This window comes from Oncorhynchus mykiss, chromosome 16 (assembly GCF_013265735.2).
Source record: "Oncorhynchus mykiss isolate Arlee chromosome 16, USDA_OmykA_1.1, whole genome shotgun sequence".
Lineage (NCBI taxonomy): Eukaryota > Metazoa > Chordata > Actinopteri > Salmoniformes > Salmonidae > Oncorhynchus > Oncorhynchus mykiss.
In genome coordinates, this window is record NC_048580.1 from 29522023 (window position 1) to 29547487 (window position 25465).

Sequence of the window (25465 nt, forward strand, 5' to 3'; positions counted from 1 at the left end):
CGTCTCGTCTATGTTTGTCATAGTTTCTCAGCTGTCGTTGTTTGGCTTTGGTTTTGCTGGCCTCCACTCTGGCTAGCAAGGTGTGGTGGTGTTGTACGGCATCAAACGCTGGGCAGTCAGGTGAAACATTCAAACTTTGCAAGACCCTGTCCATCGGACCTTTTAGTGGTCTTCCCAGGTGGAGTTCGGCGGGAGTGACCCCAGAAGTCTCCTGCACGGCAGAGTTCAGTGCAAAGCGAAATTCTGGAAGATGCTGATCCCACCTTGTGTGCTGATCCCCCACGAATGAAGCAATCATCCCCTTCAGGGTTCGGTTTACCCTCTCGGTCAGGTTGGTCTGAGGATGGTAGGCTGTGGTCAGCTTGGCAATTACACCCCAGTAGGTACAGAGCTCTTTGTATATTCCTGATATGAACTGCGGACCTCGGTCAGAGAGGATTTGGTCCGGAATTCCGAATCTGGTAAAAACCTCCCTTCGCAGAATTAGAGCAATGGCTGATGCAGTGGCTTTGCGGAGTGGAAACAACTCCACCCAGTGTGTGTAGTAGTCCACTACCACCAATAAAAAATCATTCCGTGTCCCCCGGCTGGGAGGAAAAGGTCCCATGAGGTCAATTCCCAACATTTCATTTGGATGGTTCACCACGGTCTGCTGCATTTTCCCAGCAGGTCTGCCAATGTCTGGTTTGTATTTCTGGCAGACTTCACACTGCTGTACAAACTTCCGGGTATCAACCCACATGCCTGGCCAGTAAACCACCTCTTGTAGTCTTCGATAAGTTTTAAAAACTCCAAGATGGCCACTCATGGGATTGGCATGATAAGCTTGGATTATCTGGTCACACAATGTAGAGGGAATGAAGACGCGATAATGGGTGCTGTGTATTCCATCTCCTCTTGGAGTTTTTCGATACACTTTATCCTGAATTATGCTATACTTATCATTGAAGCGACTCTTGGAGTCTTCTTCAGACAGACTCTTGTGGATCACCATGATGGCAGCATCCTTCCGCTGTGCTCTCCATACACTCTCATCATCCAGAGGAAAGGAATCATCCAGACATTTAGCGGTAGTATAGGTACTGCACAAGGGAGGACAAACATTGGCAGTCTCTGTAATCCGAGAAAGGGCATCTGGTACAACGTTCAGTTTTCCTTTGCGATACTCAATGATGAAGTCAAACTTCTGCAGTCTGATAGACCAGCGAATAAGACGGCTGTTGGTCTTGCCTGATGCCAGAACCCACTGCAGAGCAGCATGGTCTGTGACAACGGTGAAGATCTTTGCCTCCAAGTAGTAGCTCCATTTCTCCAAAGCCCAGACCACAGCGAGGTATTCCCTTTCAGTCGTTGAATAATTCCTCTCGGCTGAATTAAGGGTGCGACTTGCATAGGCAAGAACTTCTTCTGTTCCAAGTCCTGTTTGTTGAGCCAAGACTGCTCCAAGTCCTGTTTGACTTGCATCCGTGTACACAATGAAATGAGCATTCAGGTTAGGATGTCCAAGCACTGGAGGAGTAATTAGACTGTTTTTGAGTGCTTCAAATGCACCTTGGCATGCAGGGGTCCATTGGAATTTCACACCTTTCTTCTTAAGGTGATTGAGGGGTTCGGCTACCTTTGAAAAGTCAGGCACAAACCTGTGGTACCATCCAGCCATACCCAGAAACCGCTGAACAGCCTTGAGGGATGTGGGAATTGGGAATTCCTGCACGGCTGCAACTTTGGCTGGATCTGCATGGATACCTTCAGCATTAACCACATGACCAAGGAACTTGAGTTCTGGCAGACAGAAACGACACTTCTTCAAGTTCAAGGTCAAACCTGCAGCCTTTAGTCTGTCGAAGACGGACTGAATGTCTTGCAGATGATCCGCAACAGAGGAGGAGTAGATTATGATGTCATCCAGATAAACAAGACAATTTTTACCCCTCAGATCTCCCAGGACAGTCTCCATCAACCTTTGGAAGGTTGCTGGAGCATTCTTCAAACCAAAAGGCATGACTTTGAAGGAGTACAAACCAGCAGGGGTGACAAAGGCCGTCTTGTCTTGACTAGCGTGATCCATTGACACCTGCCAATAGCCACTGTTCAGATCCAGATTACTAAAGATGGATGCTCCTGCCAGAGATTCCAGTATGTCATTTATGTTTGGTAGAGGGTAGGCATCGCTTTCTGTTATGGCATTCGGCTTCCTGTAGTCCACACAGAATCGATATCCACCATCTTTCTTAGGAATCAGGACAACCGGAGAAGCCCATCCGGAAAAAGAAGGTTCCACAATTCCATTCTCCAACATGCTTTTGAGCTGTTCATTGAGAATTGCCAGTTTGGCGGGGGACAGCCTGTAGGGACGCTGCTTAATGGGGACCTCATGCCGGGTATAGATTTTGTGTTTGAAGACGGTTGTACGGCCGAGTGTAAGAGTACAGACCTCACTGTTCACGTCCAACATCTGGGATAGCTGCCACCTTTCATCATCCGACAGACATGCCTGTTGCACCGCTTGTTTGATGTAGAAATCAGCATCAGGGTTGCTTTTGCTCTCTGATAGAAGGGGGGGTACGGCGGTAATCAGGGTGATAGTTGGGTTCTCAGACTTCACTGATGGAACATGTTTTTGTCTTTGTCTCTTTATATTTTCTCTGTCTCTGACTTGACCTTGTCCGGACTCTGCATAATGTAGCAGGCTCCAACCTGAAATCAGTGCATTACCAGGTTGAAATGGATGAGGCTGAGAATAGTCAGAGTGCAGCCGATAGGAGGGTTCGGACATCGAGATGGTCAGTCCACTGAAGAACAGGAAGTCTAGGCCAAGGACTACAGCAAATGCAAGGCTTGAATCTGCAAGAATTGCCACAGGAAGGTTAACAGTCTCACCATGCAGTTGTATTATTATACTAATCCAGCCCAAGGGAGTGGTAGGTTCTCCATTGGCCAAGTACAATGGTCCCTCCTCCCATGTTCGTAGCTCCTCATGAGGTAATGCCATGTTCTGCCACAGGGCCTCTTGCATCAGGGTGTAAGATGCCCCTGTGTCGATTATGGCCTTCCCTCTCCAGTTCCTAACAGTCAGAGGAACCAATAGTTGTTGCGGAATAGGAATAAGACCGCTAGCTGTGCTGTCTAAAGGCTTCATGGTGGGCATTAAGGCTGACCCAATTGTATGCAAGCCACCACGCCTGTCTAGACTTTCAGTCTTCGGTCCTTTCCGACCTTTTCCTGAATCCTGACGCTGGACAGAGCGGGCAAGAATCTGGAGGATGTTGGACTTTACACCTCCAACACATAACTGGACTTTTGTCCTGGATCTTGGGTACAAATATCTGAGACGGTTTAGCCCCAGGAGAGTTATTGGTATACTGGGATGAGGGAACCGGGTTTTTAGTTTGGAGGTGGCGCTTCCAGTCCTTCTCAAACTGAGTCCCAAGCCGCACCAGATCATCCACATTTTGCACACGTTCTCGAAGTTGACTAGCAAGGCGGGGAACCATGTTCTTAAGAAGGAGTTTGACCATCTCCTGCTCAGTAATGTCAGCCTTCCATCTTCTACATAGAACTCGATAGGAGAAGGCAAAGTCCCGTATTGGCTCTGCTTCACCCTGGACTCTGTTACGAACACGTTCCGCCAGTTCATCCCCATAGTCCTCTGAGAGGAAGGCTAAGAGGAATATTTTTTGAAACTCCTCCCAGGTTGACACATGTTCACGGGCTATCTCCCACCAGTCTCTTGCTGTACCATGGAGAACACTGCGGAGGGTGGCCAGAACCTCCAAGTCAGTAAGGGGCCGGATAGAAAGAAAATCATTACACTTAGATAAGAAAAACAGTGGATCAACATCATCTTCTGGGCTGCCAAAAGTGGGGAAAAGTAGTTTGATAGGGAGGGAGCGCTCTAGAGGAGGCATGACAGTGGCAGCGGGAGTTCTGTTGTTTAACAGTATCTTCAGAGGGGTTTTTGTAGTACTACCTGTTCCTATTACCTTACTGGCCAAGCCAGTGGCAGAGATAAAACCTGAGGGCGGTGCAGAAGATTTGTCCAGAAGGGAAAGCACTGCATTACCTCCTGGTGCAGCCCTTCCAGTTGAAGGTCTGTGGCCTTCTGTGCTTTTTCCATCTCATTAACGGTGTCCTTTTGAGTCTGTTCAATCAAAAATCGTAGTTCCCCTGTGAGAGAGTTCTTCATGTCCTCCATAACTTCCTTCAGATAAGAACACACTCCCTTCACAACAGAGGCTGACTCCTCTGCTCTCCGTTTTTGTTCGTCCTCAAGAAAGAGTATGACTTGATGATGGTTAGTTTCCATTTGTGTTTTGAACCGGTGCAGTTTTCCTTGAATATCCTGCTTCAGAGAATCTTGTAAATATTTCTGTCTCTGAACAATTTGTTGTTGGTTTTCCTCCATTTGACAGGGAAGGTAATCCAACCTCCTCTGCATATCTGTCTGATGAGCCTCCACACATTCACTGAGTTTGCGAATGGCATTCTCCTGCATTGTCAAACTATGATTGGTGTGTGTCCATTGATGTTCCAGTTGTCCAGGGATCACAGAGACACCTCTCCCAGTCTCTCTGGACAGGGTAACCGGAAGGGTTTGAGGGGAGGGTAATGGTGGAGATGTTATAGGTGAGCCAGAAACCTGGGAATTAGGGTCAGTGCTATCCAACTCCATTAGTTCATTAAGTCCTTCCACAATGAAAGAATCCCGAACATGATTACCATCAGGTGTGTCCACATTGACACAGTATGGGGTTCCAACAAAAGACATGATTCAACCTTGTGTGGATGGTGTCATGGGTGTTTCTCTTCAAGTCCCTGTTCGGGTGCCAATTCTGTAGCGGTATTTATTAGAGAGGGGTAAAGAAAGCTTTTGTTCGGGCGCCAGGCAGGTATTAACCATGCCGAAAGGAAAAGAGTAGAATAGAGAGAACCACTACCAGACCCACACACATCAGCAGAAGAGACTGCCTAGAGTGTAGCCTGTTTACCAGATAGCCAGTGGAGAGAAAAGAGAATACACACCATATAAAACCCACATCACAGCACAGGGGTAACCCAAACAAGAATACCTCATACAATAATACTAATACTAATAATGGCAGAGCAATTCAACAGCAACTTCATACAAGAACGAACCCAGTCATCAACATAGGATTTGCAATAATCTGTATTATTTTCTAGTAGATGAGTGCAGAGGGTATGAATGTGGGGGGTGTTCATCGACACAACAAAGGCCTTAAAAATGTCCAGTCTTCTCGGCCACATGTCATTAGTACATCTCAATACAGTTCACATAACAATACACAATTGGCAAGCAAACTCCCTTTTAACTAAAATGTCCAAATACTTCAGGCAGGGCAATAATAGTCCAGCTCTAATGCACTTCAATGGGAAGTGCATTGGAAAAATAGAGAGTCTGTTTCAGGGTAAAGCACTGGAACGATAGAGGGAAGAGAAAAAGAGAAAGAGAACAAGAGAGATCTTAGCTGTGGTCTTCAGGCGTGCAGGTGTACTGTCTGACTGTCCGATGGTTTGTTGGTTTGTATGTTAAAGCTTCGCAACAATGTTGCTACTAATCCATGCGATCCATAACGGGCGTGGTTCCAAACTAAAACAACCACGACCTAGAGCGATTACACCGATGATTGAGTTAAATACTCTATAAACTACACACGCTGAACACAAACAAAACTTCTGCAGCACAGCACACACAATCAAACTGTCGCGCCACCAAAGAGCCCCTCCCCAAAGAGCTGAACGAGCTCTCTTTATATTCTTCTTCCTTACTGCTCATGCGCTCTTAAAGTGGCAGTGCACGGTGAAGGCTCTGTGCAGATTTCGCCACAAAGTGATGAGACAAGACAGAAATTGTGGAGAAAAAGTGGGGTAAAATACATTTAAAAAATATATATATAATCCTCCGCCCCCATTGCTGTGAACGTCACAGAGCTCTAGCTTGACTTCCTGAACTCCTTAGGAACTCGCCTTTCATCGCATATTAATGTTGTCCGTCTATGACCAAAATAAATAAAGTTTTCATTTAAATTGAATTATTTTAGACGACTGGGTATAAATCTGAATGTGCTAAAGTGATTAAACCATTCTCCTGCTGCGCTACGATGTTAGGATTGCAGGCATGTGCTTTATCAGTGGCTTTGACATAGGGTTCAGCTAGGAGTTTGACAGTCGAAAGCGCAAATTAAGTGGTATTAGGGACATCCCGGCTTCAAGTGGTTACAGATTTCAAATCCTACATCAAACAGGCTCAGAAAATATTATACTGTGTCCATAGGAACCAGGGCTTTTGCTCAATGCAAGCCATTCCGATCTACGGTATTCACAGCGATTCATACGCAAACATGTCAGTCGAAATCGGTACCAGAACCACACAGGTCTCCTAAAAAGGGGACTTGGGTTGTGCCATGGCGGAGATCTTTGTGGGCTATGCTCGGCCTTGTCTCAGGATGGTAAATTGGTGGTTGAAGACATCCCTCTAGTGGTGTGGGGGCTGTGCTTTGGCAAAATGGGTGGGGTTATATCCTGCCTGTTTGGCCATGTCCGGGGGTATCGTCGGACGGGGCCACAGTGTCTCCCAACCCCTCCTGTCTCAGCCTCCAGTATTTATGCTGCAGTAGTTTATGTGTCGGGAGGCTAGGGTCAGTCTGTTATATCTGGAGTATTTCTCCTGTCTTATCTGGTGTCCTGTGTGAATTTAAGTATGCTCTCTCTAATTCTTTCTTTCTCTCAGAGGACCTGAGCCCTAGGACCATGCCTCAGGTCTACCTGGCCTGATAACTCCTTGCTGTCCCCAATCCACCTGGCCGTGCTGCTGCTCCAGTTTCAACTGTTCTGCCCGCGGCTATGGAACCCCTGACGTGCTACCTGTCCCAGACCTGCTGTTTTCAACTCTTTAGAGACAGTAGGAGCGGTAGAGATACTCTGAATGATCGGCTATGAAAAGCCAACTGATATTTACTCCTGAGGTGATGACCTGTTGCACCCTCAACACTGATTATTATTTGACCCTGCTGGTCATCTATGAACATTTGAACATCTTGGCCATGTTCTGTTATAATCTCCACCCGGCACAGCCAGAAAAGGACTGGCCACCCCTCATAGCCTGGTTCTTCTCTAGGTTTCTTCCTAGGTTCTGGACTTTCTAGGGAGTTGCCAAATTGCCATTTGTATTCACGCAAGTGATAAAGGGTTGAAGTTAAGTATTTGTTTTTTACATTTGAGCTATTTCATTTAAAAAAAAAAAAAGGTTATTGCCACAGTGTACAGAGAAGGTCTATGAGCCAATAATGTTTGGTAGTATACTGTGTTTTTAATTTAAAGTCCATTATTATTTTTATTCATGAAAGTCCTTAGTGGAAGATAGAAATTAAGCAATTATTGACAAAAAACACAAAAGTAAATGCTATAGCTCGGAAATGGCCGAGACCTCCGCAGTAGAGGCAGCAGCGTCAAAAAGGCGCTCACGCGTTCTGAGGCAGTTGTTGATCCTGATTGCCAGCATTAAAATCAGGGCCTCAAGGTCCTCTCCCAGTTCATCCATGGAGTTAGACAAACACTGGTGGAAAGCGGTGACCAGGACCTCCGTATTACACCCACACTCAGAGGCGAGGGTGCAGAACTCAGCCACTGGTCTGACCCCTTGGCGGATGTAGAACAGTTGGCTGGCTGCTTCTCATCTGCCGACTGGGTGTTAAAGGAATTTCATTCCTATATGTTCATCAACCAATTCAATTAAAACACTCTGCCCAGTTCTAAGAATTTGTAAGATACTTATTTGCATAAAATGGACAGAGACCAGTCTCAAAATCAATCAATAGCGTTTATTCGTGAGAGTACTGATCATAGTACAATATACATCAGGTTATATACTAAAAATGACATCATAGGTTTTAAAATTTCCTTCCTCCACTCCGATACAATGGCAGTATAATTCACAAGCCTTCCCATTGTCTACCACCTGTTAAATAATCTACTACTAGCCCAAGGTCTATCCCCTCCCTGGGTAGAGACAGGATGTCCTGTAAAGGAACACAATATTCCAGCCGGTCTGACGATAACTCCATTAGTTTCTAACAAGGAACAGACAGTCCTTGTTCTAATTACACACATAAATATAATACGATTCATACAGTAACAGTAGTATTCTGTTTAGTTATAGTTTTAAGCTAAATGTATACATAATTGAGTCATTATTCATCAAAATCCCATAACACTGGGTGGTCGAAGACTCGTTGCAGCTCGGCAGTGAAGGCTAATGTGGAGCTGCAGGATGGTGGCAGCTGTTCCCACATAGCCGTTGCCCACGCCAGGGCCTTGCTTGAGAGTAGAGAGATGTAGGTGATCATGGCCCAATCTGTGTAGAACGAGGAGGACTGTAGCCCGAACACCAGAGAACACTGAGTGAGGAACCCCTTGCATCCTCCCGGGTGGCCGTCATATCGCTCGGGGGCTGAGATCTTGGGTTCCCTGGAGGAACTACAGCGACATCTGTAGCACTGGGCGATGAGACTTGGCAGCTCCTGGTTTGAAGTTGGAGTGTGGTTGGAGGGAGTAGGTAAGTGCCCGGAGGGTCTCATATTTGTGAGAGTTGTTCTTGCTGTCGCCCCAGCAGTGCTCCTTGATCTGGGTGATCTCTGCTGGGTCCATGGTTTGGCAAAAGCTTGCTGTGACATGGTGAAGTTGGACCCAGGCACAGAGAAGAGACCAGACAAGGAATCAGTGGTTAAGGATAAACATAATACTTTACTGAGAAACAGTAAACAAAGGATCACAGTAACATTGTGAAACCACCAAATACTTAGTCTCAAAAACTCACTCAGGAGACACCCGCGCACACAGCAAACAATTCAAGCTTCTGCAAATGAAACCAGAACACAAACCTCTTTTAACAGGGAAATCATAATGAGTAGCAGGACACACCTGAGTGTCATTATTGTCTCTAGGACAGTCTCTGCCACCCACTGGTGACAGGTGGAACCATGACATCAGGAGGGAAGCAGTGAGTGACAGAGAGTGGGAGAGGGAAATGGGGAGGGATTGGGGTATTGTGAGAAACACTAAATTACAATATTGCCTCCCTGTGTAATTGGAGAGATTAAACGATAACCTCCAATAAGATTATTTTCTGCAAGACTGGGTTATACTATGACATGAAAATAATTCTGAAACTGAAATTAATCTCTTTATAATTATTATAAATTCTCTCCTTTCTCCTTTGGGATGTATTGAGGGGGAAATCTTGGGCAACTGGTCATGAGGGAGTTTTCTGGTGAGATGTGTTTGAAGGATATTTCAGAAATAAACATGGTAATGTAAAACTTGACTCAAGGGAAATATGGCATGAAAAATGGGATTATAAAGAAAGCGTGAGAGGAGACTGAGTTATTTTGAGCCGTTGGGATTCCTGCAGGTGAAGAAATTAAACAATGTTTTTGGGAACAATCGCTCCACTGCGAACGGGGCGGGGGGAGAGGAGGAGTAGGAAAGGGAGGAGGGAAGTGTATAAGAAGATGAGTGATTATAGCACAAACACATAAACAAAATAATATCCAATATAAACATTTATGATGTTGACTTGGCTACATTATAAGAAGTGTTTATATTTAAAATGTAGCTATTACTAAATGTACAATAATTGATTGATTATATTAATCATATTATAGGAGGAGAATTTGGCTTGTGAGTATAGTAACCCTTGGACACACCTCCCCTCATCCCATCTCTCCAGCTTATAAAAGAAGAGAGAAGGAGAAGAATATAACAAAAATAATTTCAGGATTAATGGTTTACCTAAAAAGGCATAACACGATTTTCAGTTTTCTTAGTGGTGAGTTTTTATTCATGTATCCACTTGTATTAATTCATTCAAAGTATGTTGCATTTGTATGTATAAATATGAGGGTGTATCAGTACTAAAAAACATTATTTTTTTTACATTTGTTTTATATAACCTCCCAAGAGAAATTATAAATGTATGAAAATATAAAAATGTATTCCATGTTATTCTAGTGATAGCATGGATAATCATGTCACGAAAGGTGCAATATATTACTCTATGCTATGTATGCAGTGTAATATTACAGTATATAATGCAATGTTATCGTCATTTCTATGTAACAATCATATCATCTTCCTTATAGGCAGTATTGAGATGGCTGTACTGCTGCTTTTGACTGTGCCTCTGACTGTAGCCTCACCTCTCAGATCAACACACAGGCGACTTATTGATCCCTTATAGACTGCATCTATGACCATAACCCTCAGACTTAACACGGGCAGAGCTACACTTTAAAAAAATGAGCAGGATAGGGTTATACTAAGAAACGTTTTCATCTGAAGAACCCTTTTTGGAAGAGAAGGGTATTTTGTAAGGCAAAGAGTTCTACCTAAAACCCTTTTCATTCTTTGATTGTTTGGAAGGCAAGAAGGGTTCTACAAAGAACCCTTCTGAATCTGAATGAGCTTTTTTACTGTATATTTTCTTATTTCTTTTAAATAGTGCCTGAGCATTAGTGTTGACTGCAGTGTTTAAACTTTAACTTCAGGAGTTAATCTGATAATCTGATACGTTTGAAAAGATATGTGTGAGAATGTTTTAAACTGTACCTATAATATTTGCGCATGTCACTTGTTAAATCCACTCAATCAGTGTAGATGAAGGGGAGGAGAAGGCAGTCATTCTGAATGCAATTTGTGTGTGATTGATAGTTCTAATTGTTGGATAAACACATTCTGGCTAAATTCCAATAAGAATTACACATCACTCTGCTAGTGATGGGAAACCGAGGCTTTCTGAAGGCGTTGGCGCTTTCATCATATTATACTGAAAAACGTTTCATTACTTTGCGCTTCATTATCTGTTCACAATGCACATTAGGGACCTCTGCCAGCCAGCAATACTTTTTTTTCTCCACTGTTTTTATCAGAACTCCGTGGCTCAGTGGTAAGTCGTTGGCTTCAGTAGCCTATAATCAGTTGGAATACCAGGTTTGAATTTTACATTTTGCTTACCTTTCTTGCCTTCCAGATGAATATTTTTTTTAAATAAAAAATAAAAAAATCTATGCATGGAAGCTTATACTATACCAAATAAAACAAATTATTTGAACAACAGTGCAGAAAGTGTCTCTGAATGTTCCATAGTTCCCTACTCTACCTGCTAAGTTACCAGTACAAAATCCAGTCGAGGTCGATGTTTGAAAGCAGCATGGGATCGAAGAAAGCACTGAAACCACAGCGAAATCAATGGGATCTCACATTTTGCAACACACGGTTTGAAAAAGCATGTGATCAAACGTGTGTTATGTGACAAAACAGCACATTTTAGAGTGGCCTTTTATTGTGCTTTAATTAATGCTAAATTGTATTTATTTTGGCTCTATGGCCTATTTATTGCCTTTACCTCCCTACTCTTCTACATTTGCACACACTGTATATAGATTTTTCTATTGTGTTATTGACTGTACGTTTGTTTATGTGTAACTCTGGGTTGTTGTTTGTGTCGCACTGCTTTGCTTTATCTTGGCCAGGTCGCAATTGTAAATGAGAACTTGTTCTCAACTGGCCTACCTGGTTAAATAAAGGTTAAATAAAATTGTCCCCAGCACAAGGTGCACCTGTGTAATGCTCATGCTGTTTAATGAGCTTCTTGATATGCCACACCTGTCAAGTGGATGGATTGTCTTGGCAACAGAGAAATGCTCACCAACAGGAATGTAAAAAAAAGTGTGCACAACATTTTAGAGAAATAAGCTTTTTGTGCATATGGAACATTTCTAGGATATTTTTTATTTCAGCTCAATAAACATGGGACCAACACTTTACATGTTGCATTTATATTTTTGTTCGTGTTATTATGAAATATTAAAGGTGGATAGTTTGGCGCATATTCAACGTTACTATCCGCATTATTAAGTCATGCCATGCCTCAATTGTCTGTCTAGACTTGACTTGTTATCCATATGCTGCATTGGTCTTACCCCATTTTCGCAATAAACTTTTTTCAGATTTCCTTCTACATACCCTTTCTTGATTCTAACCACACCTACCTAGCAGACGTGTCGCCGAATGTAACCACAACGAAACTGGATTTTCATACTCAATTCTGAACGCTCACGTCATGGCCAGTAATTTAGAAAAGGTTCAGACAAATGGATAATTTATCTGTTCATAGTTTTTCGGGAATAAAACAATAGGTATTTGAGATGAGCGATACGGAAGGAGAAGGCGGCGGCGAAATGTCAAAGACCGAGAAAGATCAGGTGGGAATGCTTCCAACAAAATTTGTGAGAAATTGTATTCCGTTGTAACCTAAAGTTGACTGTAATATACAGTATTGATTTTTCTGCATGTGGGGCTATTTATTATGTGGGGGCTAGACTACGATTAAAAAAGGCTGAGAGTACCGTTTGTGGCGCGGCAGCAACACGCTTTTAACACGGCTTCAATCAACATTTTGAAACTTGTCTTTCGAGTAGCCTAGTTATGCACTACTGTAGAATGTGGGATAACAACATACTTATGGTATTATTCGTTTGTAAAATAAATGTTGGCTATTCTTCCTGGTATCACATTATTTTACAATTGGTCAATTGTAAATCTGAGTGGTTTTTACGCATTGTGATATTGCATACACTGTGTTCCAAGCATCGCCAAAAGTATGCTGCATGACCATGAGTTTTTAAATACACAGCAAAGTCCCCTGTATTAAATCCACACAGTGTTACATCTACCACTGGTCTGATTTAACACCGGTCCAGTGTATAGGGGTGCACACTTTTCAGTGTTAAATTAACACACTGCTTAGTGTAAATTCCTTGAGTGCCTTGCCTTTCGAGCATAGCGGGTTGAAGTACCCCCTGATAAATCACATTTAAAAAAAAATAAAAATAAAAGTAATCCGTACCAAATTAGTGCACTAGGCCTAGTGCACTAGGCCTGTATTACTAGTTTAATAGTTTAAAGAGCTGAGAAAAATACTCAAATCAAATCAAATTTTATTTGTCACATACACATGGTTAGCAGATGTTAATGCGAGTGTAGCGAAATGCTTGTGCTTCTAGTTCTGACAATGCAGTAATAACCAACGAGTAATCTAGCTAACAATTCCAAAACTACTACCTTATACACACAAGTGTAAAGGGATAAAGAATATGTACATAAAGATATATGAATGAGTGATGGTACAGAGCGGCTTAGGCAAGATGCAGTAGATGGTATCGAGTACAGAATATACATATGAGATGAGTATGTAAACAAAGTGGCATAGTTTAAAGTGGCTAGTGATACATGTATTACATAAAGATGCAGTAGATGATATAGAGTACAGTATATATGTATACATATGAGATAAATAATGTAGGGTATGTAAACATTATATTAAGTAGCATGGTTTAAAGTGGCTAGTGATATATTTTACATCAATTCCCATCAATTCCCATTATTAAAGTGTCAGTCAGTGTGTTGGCAGCAGCCACTCAATCTTAGTGGTGGCTGTTTAACAGTCTGATGGCCTTGAGATAGAAGCTGTTTTTCAGTCTCGGTCCCCGCTTTGATGCACCTGTACTGACCTCGCCTTCTGGATAATAGCGGGGTGAACAGGCAGTGGCTCGGGTGGTGACAACAACATTGATGACCTTGATGATCTTTATGGCCTTCCAGTGACATCGGGTGGTGTAGGTGTCCTGGAGGGCAGGTAGTTTGCCCCCGGTGATGCGTTGTGCAGACCTCACTACCCTCTGGAGAGCCTTACGGTTGTGGGCGGAGCAGTTGCCGTACCAGGCGGTGATACAGCCCGACAGGATGCTCTCGATTGTGCATCTGTAGAAGTTTGTGAGTGCTTTTGGTGACAAGACAAATTTCTTCAGCCTCCTGAGGTTGAAGAGGCGCTGCTGCGCCTTCTTCACGATGCTGTCTGTGTGGTTGGACCAATTCAGTTTGTCTGTGATGTGTACGCAGAGGAACTTAAAACTTACTACCCTCTCCACTACTGTTCCATCGATGTGGATAGGGGGGTGTTCCCTCTGTTGTTTCCTGAAGTCCACAATCATCTCCTTAGTTTTGTTGACGTTGAGTGTGAGGTTATTTTCCTGACACCACACTCCGAGGGCCCTCACCTCCTCCCTGTAGGCCGTCTCGTCGTTGTTGGTAATCAAGCCTACCACTGTTGTGTCGTCCGCAAACTTGATGATTGAGTTGGAGGCGTGCGTGGCCACGCAGTCGTGGGTGAACAGGGAGTACAGGAGAGGGCTCAGAACGCACCCAGTGTTGAGGATCAGCGGGGTGGAGATGTTGTTACCTACCCTCACCACCTGGGGGTGGCCCGTCAGGAAGTCCAGTACCCAGTTGCACAGGGCGGGGTCGAGACCCAGGGTCTCGAGCTTGATGACGAGTTTGGAGGGTACTATGGTGTTAAATGCTGAGCTGTAGTCGATGAACAGCATTCTCACAAAGGTATTCCTCTTGTCCAGATGGGTTAGGGCAGTGTGCAGTGTGGTTGAGATTGCATCGTCTGTGGACCTATTTGGGCGGTAAGCAAATTTGATTTGGGCGAAGGGTGTCAGGTAGGGTGGAGGTGATATGGTCCTTGACTAGTCTCTCAAAGCACTTCATGATGACGGAAGTGGTAGTCGTTTAGCTCAATTACCTTAGCTTTCTTGGGAACAGGAACAATGGTGGCCCTCTTGAAGCATGTGGGAACAGCAGACTGGGATAGGGATCGACTGAATATGTCCGTAAACACACCAGCCAGCTGGTCTGCCAATGCTCTGAGGTCGCGGCTGGGGATGCCGTCTGGGCCTGCAGCCTTGCGAGGGTTATCACGTTTAAATGTTTTACTCACCTCGGCTGCAGTGAAGGAGAGTCTGCATGTTTTGGTTACGGGCCGTGTCAGTAGCACTGTATTGTCCTCAAAGCGGGCAAAAAAGTTATTTAGTCTGCCTGGGAGCAAGGCATCCTGGTCCGTGACTGGGCTGGTTTTCTTTTTGTAATCCCTGATTGACTGTAGACCCTGCCACATACCTCTTGTGTCTGAGCCGTTGAATTGTGATTCTACTTTGTCTCTATACTGACGCTTAGCTTGTTTGATTGCCTTGCGGAGGGAATAGCTACACTGTTTGTATTCGGTCATGTTTCCGGTCACCTTGCCCTGATTAAAAGCAGTGGTTCGCGCTTTCAGTTTCACGCGAATGCTGCCATCAATCAATCCACGGTGTCTGGTTTGGGAATGTTTTAATCGTTGCTATGGGAACGACATCTTCAACGCACGTTCTAATGAACTCGCTCACCGAATCAGCGTATTTGTCAATGTTGTTGTCTGACGCAATACGAAACATATCCCAGTCCACGTGATGGAAGCAGTCTTGGAGCGTGGAATCAGATTGGTCGGACCAACGTTCAACAGACCTCAGCGTGGGAGCTTCTTGTTTTAGCTTCTGTCTGTAGGCAGGGAGCAACAAAATGGAGTCGTGGTCAGTTTTTCCGAAGGGAGTGCGGGGGAGGGCCTTATATGCATCACGGAAGTTAGAATAGCAATGATCCAAAGTTTTACCAGCCCTGGTTGCGCAATCGATATGCTGATACAATTTAGGGAGTCTTGTTTTCAGGTTAACCTTGTTAAAATCAGCAGAGCATTGAGAAAAATACACATTTTCCATTTCAGTCCTGTGGCCTTCACCAAGCTAGATCCTAAGATAATATTATTTAATGTATAAAGTAAACTCACACCATTCCGTACAAATGTGCGCCACCGCAACATTCAAACGAGGCTACAAAGAAAACTAATGGGACTGTAGCGACTGTGTTGACTTCAAAATCGAGGGTGTGAACTAGGTTTCTATTCATGCGTTGATCGACATGGTGATGGCTCTATAGTATTGGAGAAAAGTTGAAAAAACGGACCCTCCGTTACATCATGGCGTGTCATGTCGTAACGTACAGCACGCATAAAGCAACTATTTCTGTCTTATAATCTCGGCGGGGGTAAGGGGGATACCAAGTCATTTTTTTGCGTCATCATTGCATGCGATCATCATTCTCAATGCCGCTGTTTACTTCAAAGATCACTTGAGCACTGCCCTAAAAAATAATTAAAATTCATACACAAACCTTCAAATAGGTATGTAATGACATATAAACTCTTTAAATTGTTTTATTAACATTTTAGAGGCGATATTGTGATAAGTTGGACAGATCGAGTGATCATTTATTTTGTTGGAAAGGGGAGAAATTGTGCTCTACAATGGTATTGACATTACAGTTGATCTGGAAGTATTACGTTTTGGGGCGCTAAAATAAGAGCAATTGTACGGACCAAGGCGATGTACGAGTTTATGTGAGTTTGTTATTCTTTAACACAATACCACACATATTTTATAAAGGGCCTAGCTTTACCCTAATACAGTGGCCTGAACTCATGGTTTTACAGGTAACAGGACTGCAAGTCACATTATGCAGGCTTGGGATTCAGCAAGAGTGGACTGAATTTTTATTCACCCACAATATGAGACTACCTAAACCATGGGCCCGTCGGGCACTTCAAGCCCGCGAGACAAAATATATATATATTTTTTTATTGTCCTTTTTTGTCCCCAATTTTGTGGTATCCAATTGGTAGTTACAGTCTTGTCCCATCGCAGCAACTCTCGTATTGACGCAGGAAAGGCGAAGGTCGAGAGCCTTGCGTCCTCCGAAACATGGCCCAGCAAAGCCGCACTGCTTCTAGACACAATGCCCGCTGCAGCAATGTGTCAGAGGAAACACCTGGCAACCGTGTCAGCGTGCATGCGCCCGGCCTGCCAAACCCTTTCCTAACCCAGTTGACCAGTTGACGCTGGGCCAATTGTGCACTGCCTCATAGGTCTCCCAGTCACAGCCAGCTGTGACACAGCCTGGGATCAAACCCGGTGACGCCTCAAGCACTGCAGTGCCTTAAAGCGCTACGCCAATCAAGAGGCACCCGCAAACTGCTAAAATAAATAAATAATTGGGTCTCCCAAAAAATGCGACCCTCTGTAGAATTTCAAAATCCCGTTTTGGCTCGAGAGCCAAAAATCTGCCCACCCCTGACCTAAACCATCTAAACTGGAACAACCATTTCAGTAATGGGTGCAATAAATCCAAGTAACAAATTGTATGTTATTTATATTTGAGTAGCACAAGATTAATGAATCAATCAATGTACATGCAAAGACATAGATATTAAAACAAACAATTCTAAAAATCAACCTGCAATAGAGCATGTTGGGAAATATGATAATGGTGGGCGTGGATTTTAATACTTGAATCAACACAAGAAATGTTACACTGAAGATCAACACTAGGTAAGACTGGCCTATTTGCTATGTAGGAGTAATAATATGGCAAACCGGTGGCAGAGTAATGCTTTTTTCATTAGCTATTTTCTCTTGAATAATATGGCTATCCACTATAAACTCATGACATGGACAATATGGACACAGATGTACATTTGAAGAAAAAAATGAATATATTAATACATTTTTTAAATATTATTTAAGTATAAATTACCACATTTTCCATAGATTACCTGTTAATTACAGAAACTTCAGGTAACTTAGGTAAATTACTGGTAGTTTTCCAACACTACATGGCACTTATTTCAAAGCACCTATTACTTTCAACCTTTGGGGGCATCGGTGAGGTTTCAAGGTGTCCCAGAAAAAGCTGGAGAAAAACTAGCAAACAGAAAACAGCAGCAAGATCAATATTTTTCACATGTAATGCATGAGCACAGTTTGACAGGGTTGAAATATAAAAAAACAGTGTCATAGTTTGGATTTAATATTACAGGAGGCCTAACAGTTAGGCCTACTCTTAATTTAGTGAGGCACCCTGAAAGTCTCAGGGTGGAAACCGAACACCTGCAATAACGCACCAAATCATGTGTATTTTGCTTCTTGAATCAATCAAATATCAGCAATCTTGATGGTTATAAACTAACCTTCTAATTATAATTTCAGAGCTGGATACCCAAAATTATCAAGAAACGAGTGTGCACAACTTTCGTAGAGGATTCTTTCAGGTAAAGTCTAATCGCATTCCCAGTTTCCCACATTCTCAAATTCAAATTTTTCACCTATTGCTCAAAATAATGCAAGCTCAGGAGGCCAATAACTGTGTAAAGCTTGAATATAGTAATGATGAATATGTTATTCTTATAATGTAAATGATCAAAGTAATAATGAATATTTTCGTATGCTGCTGCTGATTGTCCCATTTCCTCTCCTTTAGTAATGGCAGGCTGTGTCAGTGTGGGGGTACGCGGGACACCCATGAGTCAGTGGCTCTGGGGGACTATTTCAGCACAGCCATCGTCAGCCACTGGGACAGCTCCCAGCATTCCTCAGAGTACCCCACCGACGCCTTCGGAGAGCTGGAGTTCGCCGGTGCCAGCAAGAGACACAGCAAAGTAGGTGTCTGTCTTTCTCTCTGTCTGTATGCTTCTCCCTCTCTCTACAGTGTTTCCTCCTTTAAAAGTTGCGAGCTTACACCGCTGGACTTAGAGGTACCCAGCGTCACGGCTGCATTGCTCCAGACCACCGCAAGGGGGAGTGAAAACACTCATTATGTATTTGGGTCCCAAGGTTTTTATATGACCAATCACTCCGAGTGGTTCTAATGACGAATTTGACGCGAGCCACCCATCCCTGGTGACTTTCAAAGATGGCTGACAAAACACTATGGTGGAAGCAAATGTAAGTAATTATAACGTCATAACGAGTCAAGCAAAAAATGTACAATTGAGAGGAATATGTTAGTTAATGTAGAGACAAACGATTGTGCATATTGTTTTGTTATAGAGTACATTTATGAAAATCGCTATTTAGGATGTTTTTTTTCAGTCATATCCAATACCAGGTGTATCAAACTCCATTCTTTGAATGATGCTGTGTCTGCATGTATGTATTACAATTATACACTTCAACAGTGTTTACCACTCCTGCTCCTGGGACATCAATGATTACACATTGTAACTATGCAAAAAACTAGAAACCTTGGTTTAAGTAAAGGCTGATTTGTAATTCATATATACAGTGGGGCAAAAAAAGATTTAGTCAGCCACCAATTGTGCAAGTTCTCCCACTTAAAAAGATGAGAGGCATGTAATATCATCATAGGTACACTTCAACTATGACAGACAAAATTAGAAAAAAAATCCAGAAAATCACATTGTAGGATTTTTAATGAATTTATTTGCAAATTATGGTGGAAAATAAGTATTTGGTCACCTACAAACAAGCAATATTTCTGGCTCTCACAGACCTGTAACTTCTTTAAGAGGCTCATCTGTCCTCCACTTGTTACCTGTATTAATGGCACCTGTTTGAACTTGTTATCAGTATAAAAGACACCTGTCCACAACCTCAAACAGTCACACTCCAAACTCCACTATGGCCAAGACCAAAGAGCTGTCAAAGGACACCAGAAACAAAATTGTATACCTGCACCAGGCTGGGAAGACTGAATCTGAAATAGGTAAGCAGCTTGGTTTGAAGAAATCAACTGTGGGAGCAATTATTAGGAAATGGAAGACATACAATCCCAGAACCACACGGGGGGACCTAGTGAATGACCTGCAGAGAGCTGGGACCAAAGTAACAAAGCCTACCATCAGTAACACACTACGCCGCCAGGGACTCAAATCCTGCAGTGCCAGACGTGTCCCCCTGCTTAAGCCAGTACATGTCCAGGCCCGTCTGAAGTTTGCTAGAGAGCATTTGGATGATCCAGAAGAAGATTGGGAGAATGTCATATGGTCAGATGAAACCAAAATAGAACTTTTTGGTAAAAACTCAACTCGTCGTGTTTGGAGGACAAAGAATGCTGAGTTGCATCCAAAGAACACCATACCTACTGTGAAGCATGGGGGTGGAAACATCATGCTTTGGGGCTGTTTTTCTGCAAAGGGACCAGGATGACTGATCCGTGTAAAGGAAAGAATGAATGGGGCCATGTATCGTGAGATTTTGAGTGAAAACCTCCTTCCATCAGCAAGGGCATTGAAGATGAAACGTGGCTGGGTATTTCAGCATGACAACGATCCCAAACGAAGGAGTGGCTTCGTAAGTAGCATTTCAAGGTCCTGGAGTGGCCTAGCCAGTCTCCAGATCTCAACCCCTTAGAAAATCTTTGGAGGGAGTTGAAAGTCTGTGTTGCCCAGCAACAGCCCCACAACATCACTGCTCTAGAGGAGATCTGCATGGAGGAATGGGCCAAAATACCAGCAACAGTGTGTGAAATCCTTGTGAAGACTTACAGAAAATGTTTGACCTCTGTCATTGCCAACAAAGGGTATATAACAAAGCATTGAAACTTTTGTTATTGACCAAATAGGCCTCTCTCATCTTTTAAAGTGGGAGAACTTGCACAATTGGTGGCTGACTAAATACTCTTTTGCCCCACTGTATAGAATAAAACACAGTCCATCCTGCCAGCATGCCCACAAGAGAGCCACTCAGGAAAAGAATGACGCGAGGAACGAGATGGGAGTTTTTTTGCTCTGAGACCGGCATAATAATGTAATGAAACAAGGAGGGAGCAGGTTTTGAACCCTCAACATTTTGGCCCGAAGTCCAGCACGCTATCGCCTGTGCCCAAATGTATTAATTGGGGTTGGGGCCGATTGTGGCCAAAAACACTTTATCAACTGTAGTCTTCAACATGTCTTCAAAGGGGGAAAAGTATTATTATTAGTTTTTCACAAGCATAGTAGCAGGATGAGCTATTAGCTGAACAATAGTCTATTCAACCTTTACTAAAGAATTGTCTAATAGCCGAGCTAGGTGTGAAGCCCCTGCCCAACTTGAGCTAGGTGAAAATCCCCCCCCCCCAACTAATCATTTGTATCTATCGTTCCACATCTACAGTGGTTTCCGAAAGTATTCACCCCCCTTGGCATTTTTCCTATTTTGTTACTTTACAACCTGGAATTAAAATATATTTTGGGGGGGGTTTGTATTATTTTATTTACCAAACATGCCTACCACTTTGAAGATGCAAAATATATTTTTTGTGAAACAAGCAAGTAATAAAACAAACTATTCACCCCCCAGTCAATAATTTGTTGAGCCACCTTTTGCAGGAATTATAGCTGCAAGTCTCTTCGGGTATGTCTCTATAAGCTTGGCACATCTAGCCACTGGGATGTTTGCCCATTTTTCAAGGCAAAACTGCTCCAGCTCCTTCAAGTTGGATGGGTTCCACTGGTGTACAGCAAAACAGTCATACCACAGATTCTCAATTGGATTGAGGTCTGGTCTTTGACTAGGCCATTTCAAGACATTTAAATGTTTCCCAATAAACATCTCAATTGTTGCTTTAGCAGTATGCTTGGGATCATTGTCCTGCTCGAAGGTGAACCTCGGTCCCAGTCTCAAATCACTGGAAGACTGAAACAGGTTTCTCTCAAGAATTTCCCTGTATTTAGCACCATCCATCATTCCTTAAATTCTGACCAGTGACCACCTGCCAATGAAAAACATCCCTACAGCATGATGCTGCCACCACCATGCTTCACTGTGGGGATGATATTCTCAGGGTGATGAGAGGTGTTGGGTTTGCGCCAGACATAGTGTTTATCTTGATGGCCAAAAAGCTCAATTTATTCTCATCTGACCAGAATACCTTCTTCCATATGTTTGGGGAGTCTCCCACATGCCGTTTGGCTAACACTTTAAGCAATGGCTTTTTCCTGGCCACTCTTCTGTAAAGCCCAGCTCTGTGGAGTGTACGGCTTAAAGTGGTTCTATGGACAAATACTCCAATCTCCGCTGTGAAGCTTTGGAGCTCCTTCAGGGTTATCTCTGGTCTCTTTGTTGCCTCTCTGATTAATGCCCTCCTTGCCTGGTCCGTGAGTTTTGGTGGGCGGCCCTCTCTTGGCAGGTTTGTTGTGGTGACATTCTTTATTTAATGGTGCTCCGTGGAATGATCAAAGTTTCAGATATTTTTTTAATAACCCAACCCTGATCTGTACTTCTTTACAACTTTATCCCTGACCTGTTTGGAGCGCTCATTGGTCTTCATGGTGCCCCTTGCTGAGTGGTGTTGCAGACTCTGGGGCATTTCATAACAGGTGTATATATACTGAGATCACGTGACACTTAGATTGCACACAGGTGGAATTTATTGTACTAATTATGTGACTTCTGAAGGTAATTGGTTGCACCAGATCTTATTTAGGGGTTTCATAGCAAAGGGGGTGAATACATATGCACGCACCACTTTTCCGTTTGAATTTTTTTATCATTTTTTTGAAAGAAGTAATTATTTTCATTTCACTTCACCTATTTGGACTATTTTGTGTATGTCTATTACATGAAAAAAAATACAAATAATTACAGGTTGTAATGCAACAAAATAGGAAAAACGCCAAGGGGGATGAATACTTTTGCAAGGCAAAATACCTACATGTATCTACCTACACACAGTTAGTGTTCTGAAATAAATAAATAAATATGTATTTATTTATTGGTCATGGCTCCCGAGTGGTGCAGCAGTCTAAGTCATTGCATCTCGGTGCAAGAGGCTTTACTACAGTCCCTTGTTCGAATTCAGGCTGTATCACATCCGACCATGATTGGGAGTTCCATAGGGCGGCGCACAATTGGCCCAGCGTCATCCGGGTTTGGGCGGAGTAGGCCGCCATTTGTAAATACGTTTTTTTTCTTACCTGACTTGCCTAGTTAAATAAAGGTTCAATTTAAAAAACAACTGGCGGCAATCAATAGGAGGTGAACAGAGGCTGGTGCTGAAAATATAGCTAACTTGTTATGCAAGTGTTGCACACCAACAGATGGAGAGAACCTACACCAGTCAAGCAATTCATTTCAACAATAATATTCATTTTAATTTGACTTTACAAACAACAAGAGGGCTTAATTGGAGTCTATTTCTTCAGAGCCTAGACCTATATACAATTACTTAACTGGATGAGGTAGGCTATTAGGCTTAACAGCCTAATAGAAGTAGGATTTATTTTATTAGCCCTACTTACAATTGCAACTGGTCAGAAATGTAGCATACTACATAAAACAATAGTTTAAAGAAAAAAATGTCTGCACGTTCTAACTAAAACAATGTAACTAATATTGAAAAGTGCACATTTGTAAATCCCAAACTCTAAAAGTAATTGGAAAGTTAGATACAAATTATGTGTGACACAATAAAGAATGTAAACAAGATGTTATGTTTTTATTTACAGTAGTATGGACAACTGGAGGCATTTTGAAAACAGGTTTTCAAACTTGTTTTTCACAACTGTAGCAGGTGTAGCCCATCATGCAAATGTTTCCTATTAGCAGGACAATAGACTTTTTATAACCCGGCCACTGTTGTGAAAATCCCTCAACTTGCAATGTATTCGATGCTTAAGCACTCTAAAGTGTTACATTTCTAACTCAAAACAGCAGTACAGTATTTCTTCATCAACATCTTTATGCTTTCGTTAATAAAATAATGAGAAAAATGCATTCAAATGGGGATGTTTATATAAACTACATTTTAGTCGCACTTCCACCCAGCTCCACGACCACAGGTAAAACCTTGCTGAGATGAATGTATTTGTTGCATTGTTCTGTCGTCAATTTCTCTTGCCAAAACATCTTGATGGCCTTGACTAGTTCATCTTTGCTTGTCGGCTTGGCAGAGTTACGGATGAATGTTTTCAGTTGATGCCAAACAAGTTCGATCATGTTTAAATCAGGAAACCAACATGTATAGATTAATTATTATTATTGTTTTTTAAATTTTAGCCCTTTTTCTCCCCAATTTCGTGGTATCCAATTGTTTTTAGTATCTACTATCTTGTCTCATCGCTACAACTCCCGTACGGGCTCGGGAGAGACGAAGGTTGAAAGTCATGCGTCCTCCGATACACAACCCAATCAAGCCGCACTGCTTCTTAACACAGCGCGCATCCAACCTGGAAGCCAGCCGCACCAATGTGTCGGAGGAAACACCGTTCACCTGGCAACCTTGGTTAGCGTGCACTGCGCCCGGCCCGCCACAGGAGTCGCTGGCGCGCGGAGACAAGGATATCACTACCGGCAAAGCCCTCCCTAACCCGGACGACGCTGGGCCAATTGTGCGTCGCCCCACGGACCTCCCGGTTGCGACAGAGCCTGGGCACGAACCCAGAGTCTCTGGTGGCACAGCTGGCGCTGCAGTACAGAGCAATTTTTTTTTTTTTAAACATACCGTAGGCCTACCGAAGGTTTTGTAGGTCTTTTACTTATTTGTATTTAACCTTTATTTTACTACATAAAGGTCTACTTACTCTGCTGGCGTCTTGACCCAGTTTATGCCCTCATTTGCAATGCAAAACCTTGCGGCAGTGTGTTTTGGGTCATTGTCTGCATTTGGAGAAGAAAAAATACATTTAGGTACAATAATAGAAATATACAGGTAAATAGGCCTTAAACGTAACAAAATATTGCTATAATCCTACATAGAAATAAGTGATGTGTACCCAGAAACACCTCTCTGACAGGGTCCAGCATATCTCTGATTTCTTCATCGTTTTCATCAAGCCAGCTTCTTTCTATGGTGCTATCCGTTCCAGAGTTAGGACTGTAACCACCAGAGGACTTGAAAATGAGCCGGTGCTGAGAGGATACCCAAAACTAAAGGTATTTTGGTTTCAGAGCATTTTATATAAAAAAGAAGGTATATAGCCAATCAATGTGTAGGCATACTGTGTAATAAAATCGATAATTGTGTACTTTAAACCTGTTATCAAATAACCGTAAGGTATGCTTTCGCCGTAAAGCATTTCTTAAATCTGACATCGTGGTTGGATTCACAAGAAGTTAATCTTTAAACCTGTGTAAAATATGTTTTGTTTTCTGAATTTTTATAATGAGTATTTCTGTATTTGAATTTGGCGCTCTGCAATCTCACTGGCTGTTGGCCAGAATCTATAGCCTTAATCGCTATTTGTGATTTTATGAAGCCTGTGCTGGTTTAAAAATATGTTGATCTGGGACGCTGTCCTCAAAGAATCGCATGGCATGCTTTCGCTGTAAAGCCTATTGTAAATCGGACAATGCAGTAAGATTAACAAGAATTTAAGCTTTTAACTTCTGGATGCACCCATCCCTTTAGCGGGATCCTTTTCATCAACATCCGCTCAATTGCAGAGTGCCAAATTCAAATTAAATTACTAAAAATATACATTTATAATAATTTTCATGAAATCACACATGCAATATAGCAAAACACAGGTTGTTGATAATCCACCTGGCGTGTCAGATTTCAATAAAGCTTTTCGGCGAAAGCATAACAAGCGTTTATGTAAGAACATCTCTCTCAGTCGACAAAATATTACAAACAGCTAGCAGCCAAGTAGATTGGTCATGAAAGTAAGAAAAGCAATAAATTAAATCACTTACCTTTGATGATCTTCGGATGTTTGCACTCACGAGACTCCCAGTTA

The 25465-nt window shown here is 42.7% G+C and overlaps 1 protein-coding gene across 2 annotated transcripts in view; it reads left to right on the plus strand.

Annotated features, from left to right (window-relative positions):
- Positions 1-12019: 12019 nt before the first annotated feature.
- LOC110491797 (transient receptor potential cation channel subfamily M member 4) overlaps positions 12020-25465 on the plus strand; it is a 94970-nt gene continuing 81524 nt past the window's right edge. For both annotated transcript variants that reach the window (XR_005036502.1, XM_021565561.2), the window contains exons 1-3: positions 12020-12278; positions 17994-18055; positions 18265-18442. Coding sequence is in view for 1 of the 2 variants with exons in the window: in XM_021565561.2 (XP_021421236.2) it covers positions 12222-12278; positions 17994-18055; positions 18265-18442 (297 nt within the window). In the remaining variant the exon portion in view is untranslated. The remainder of the gene's footprint in view (positions 12279-17993; positions 18056-18264; positions 18443-25465) is intronic.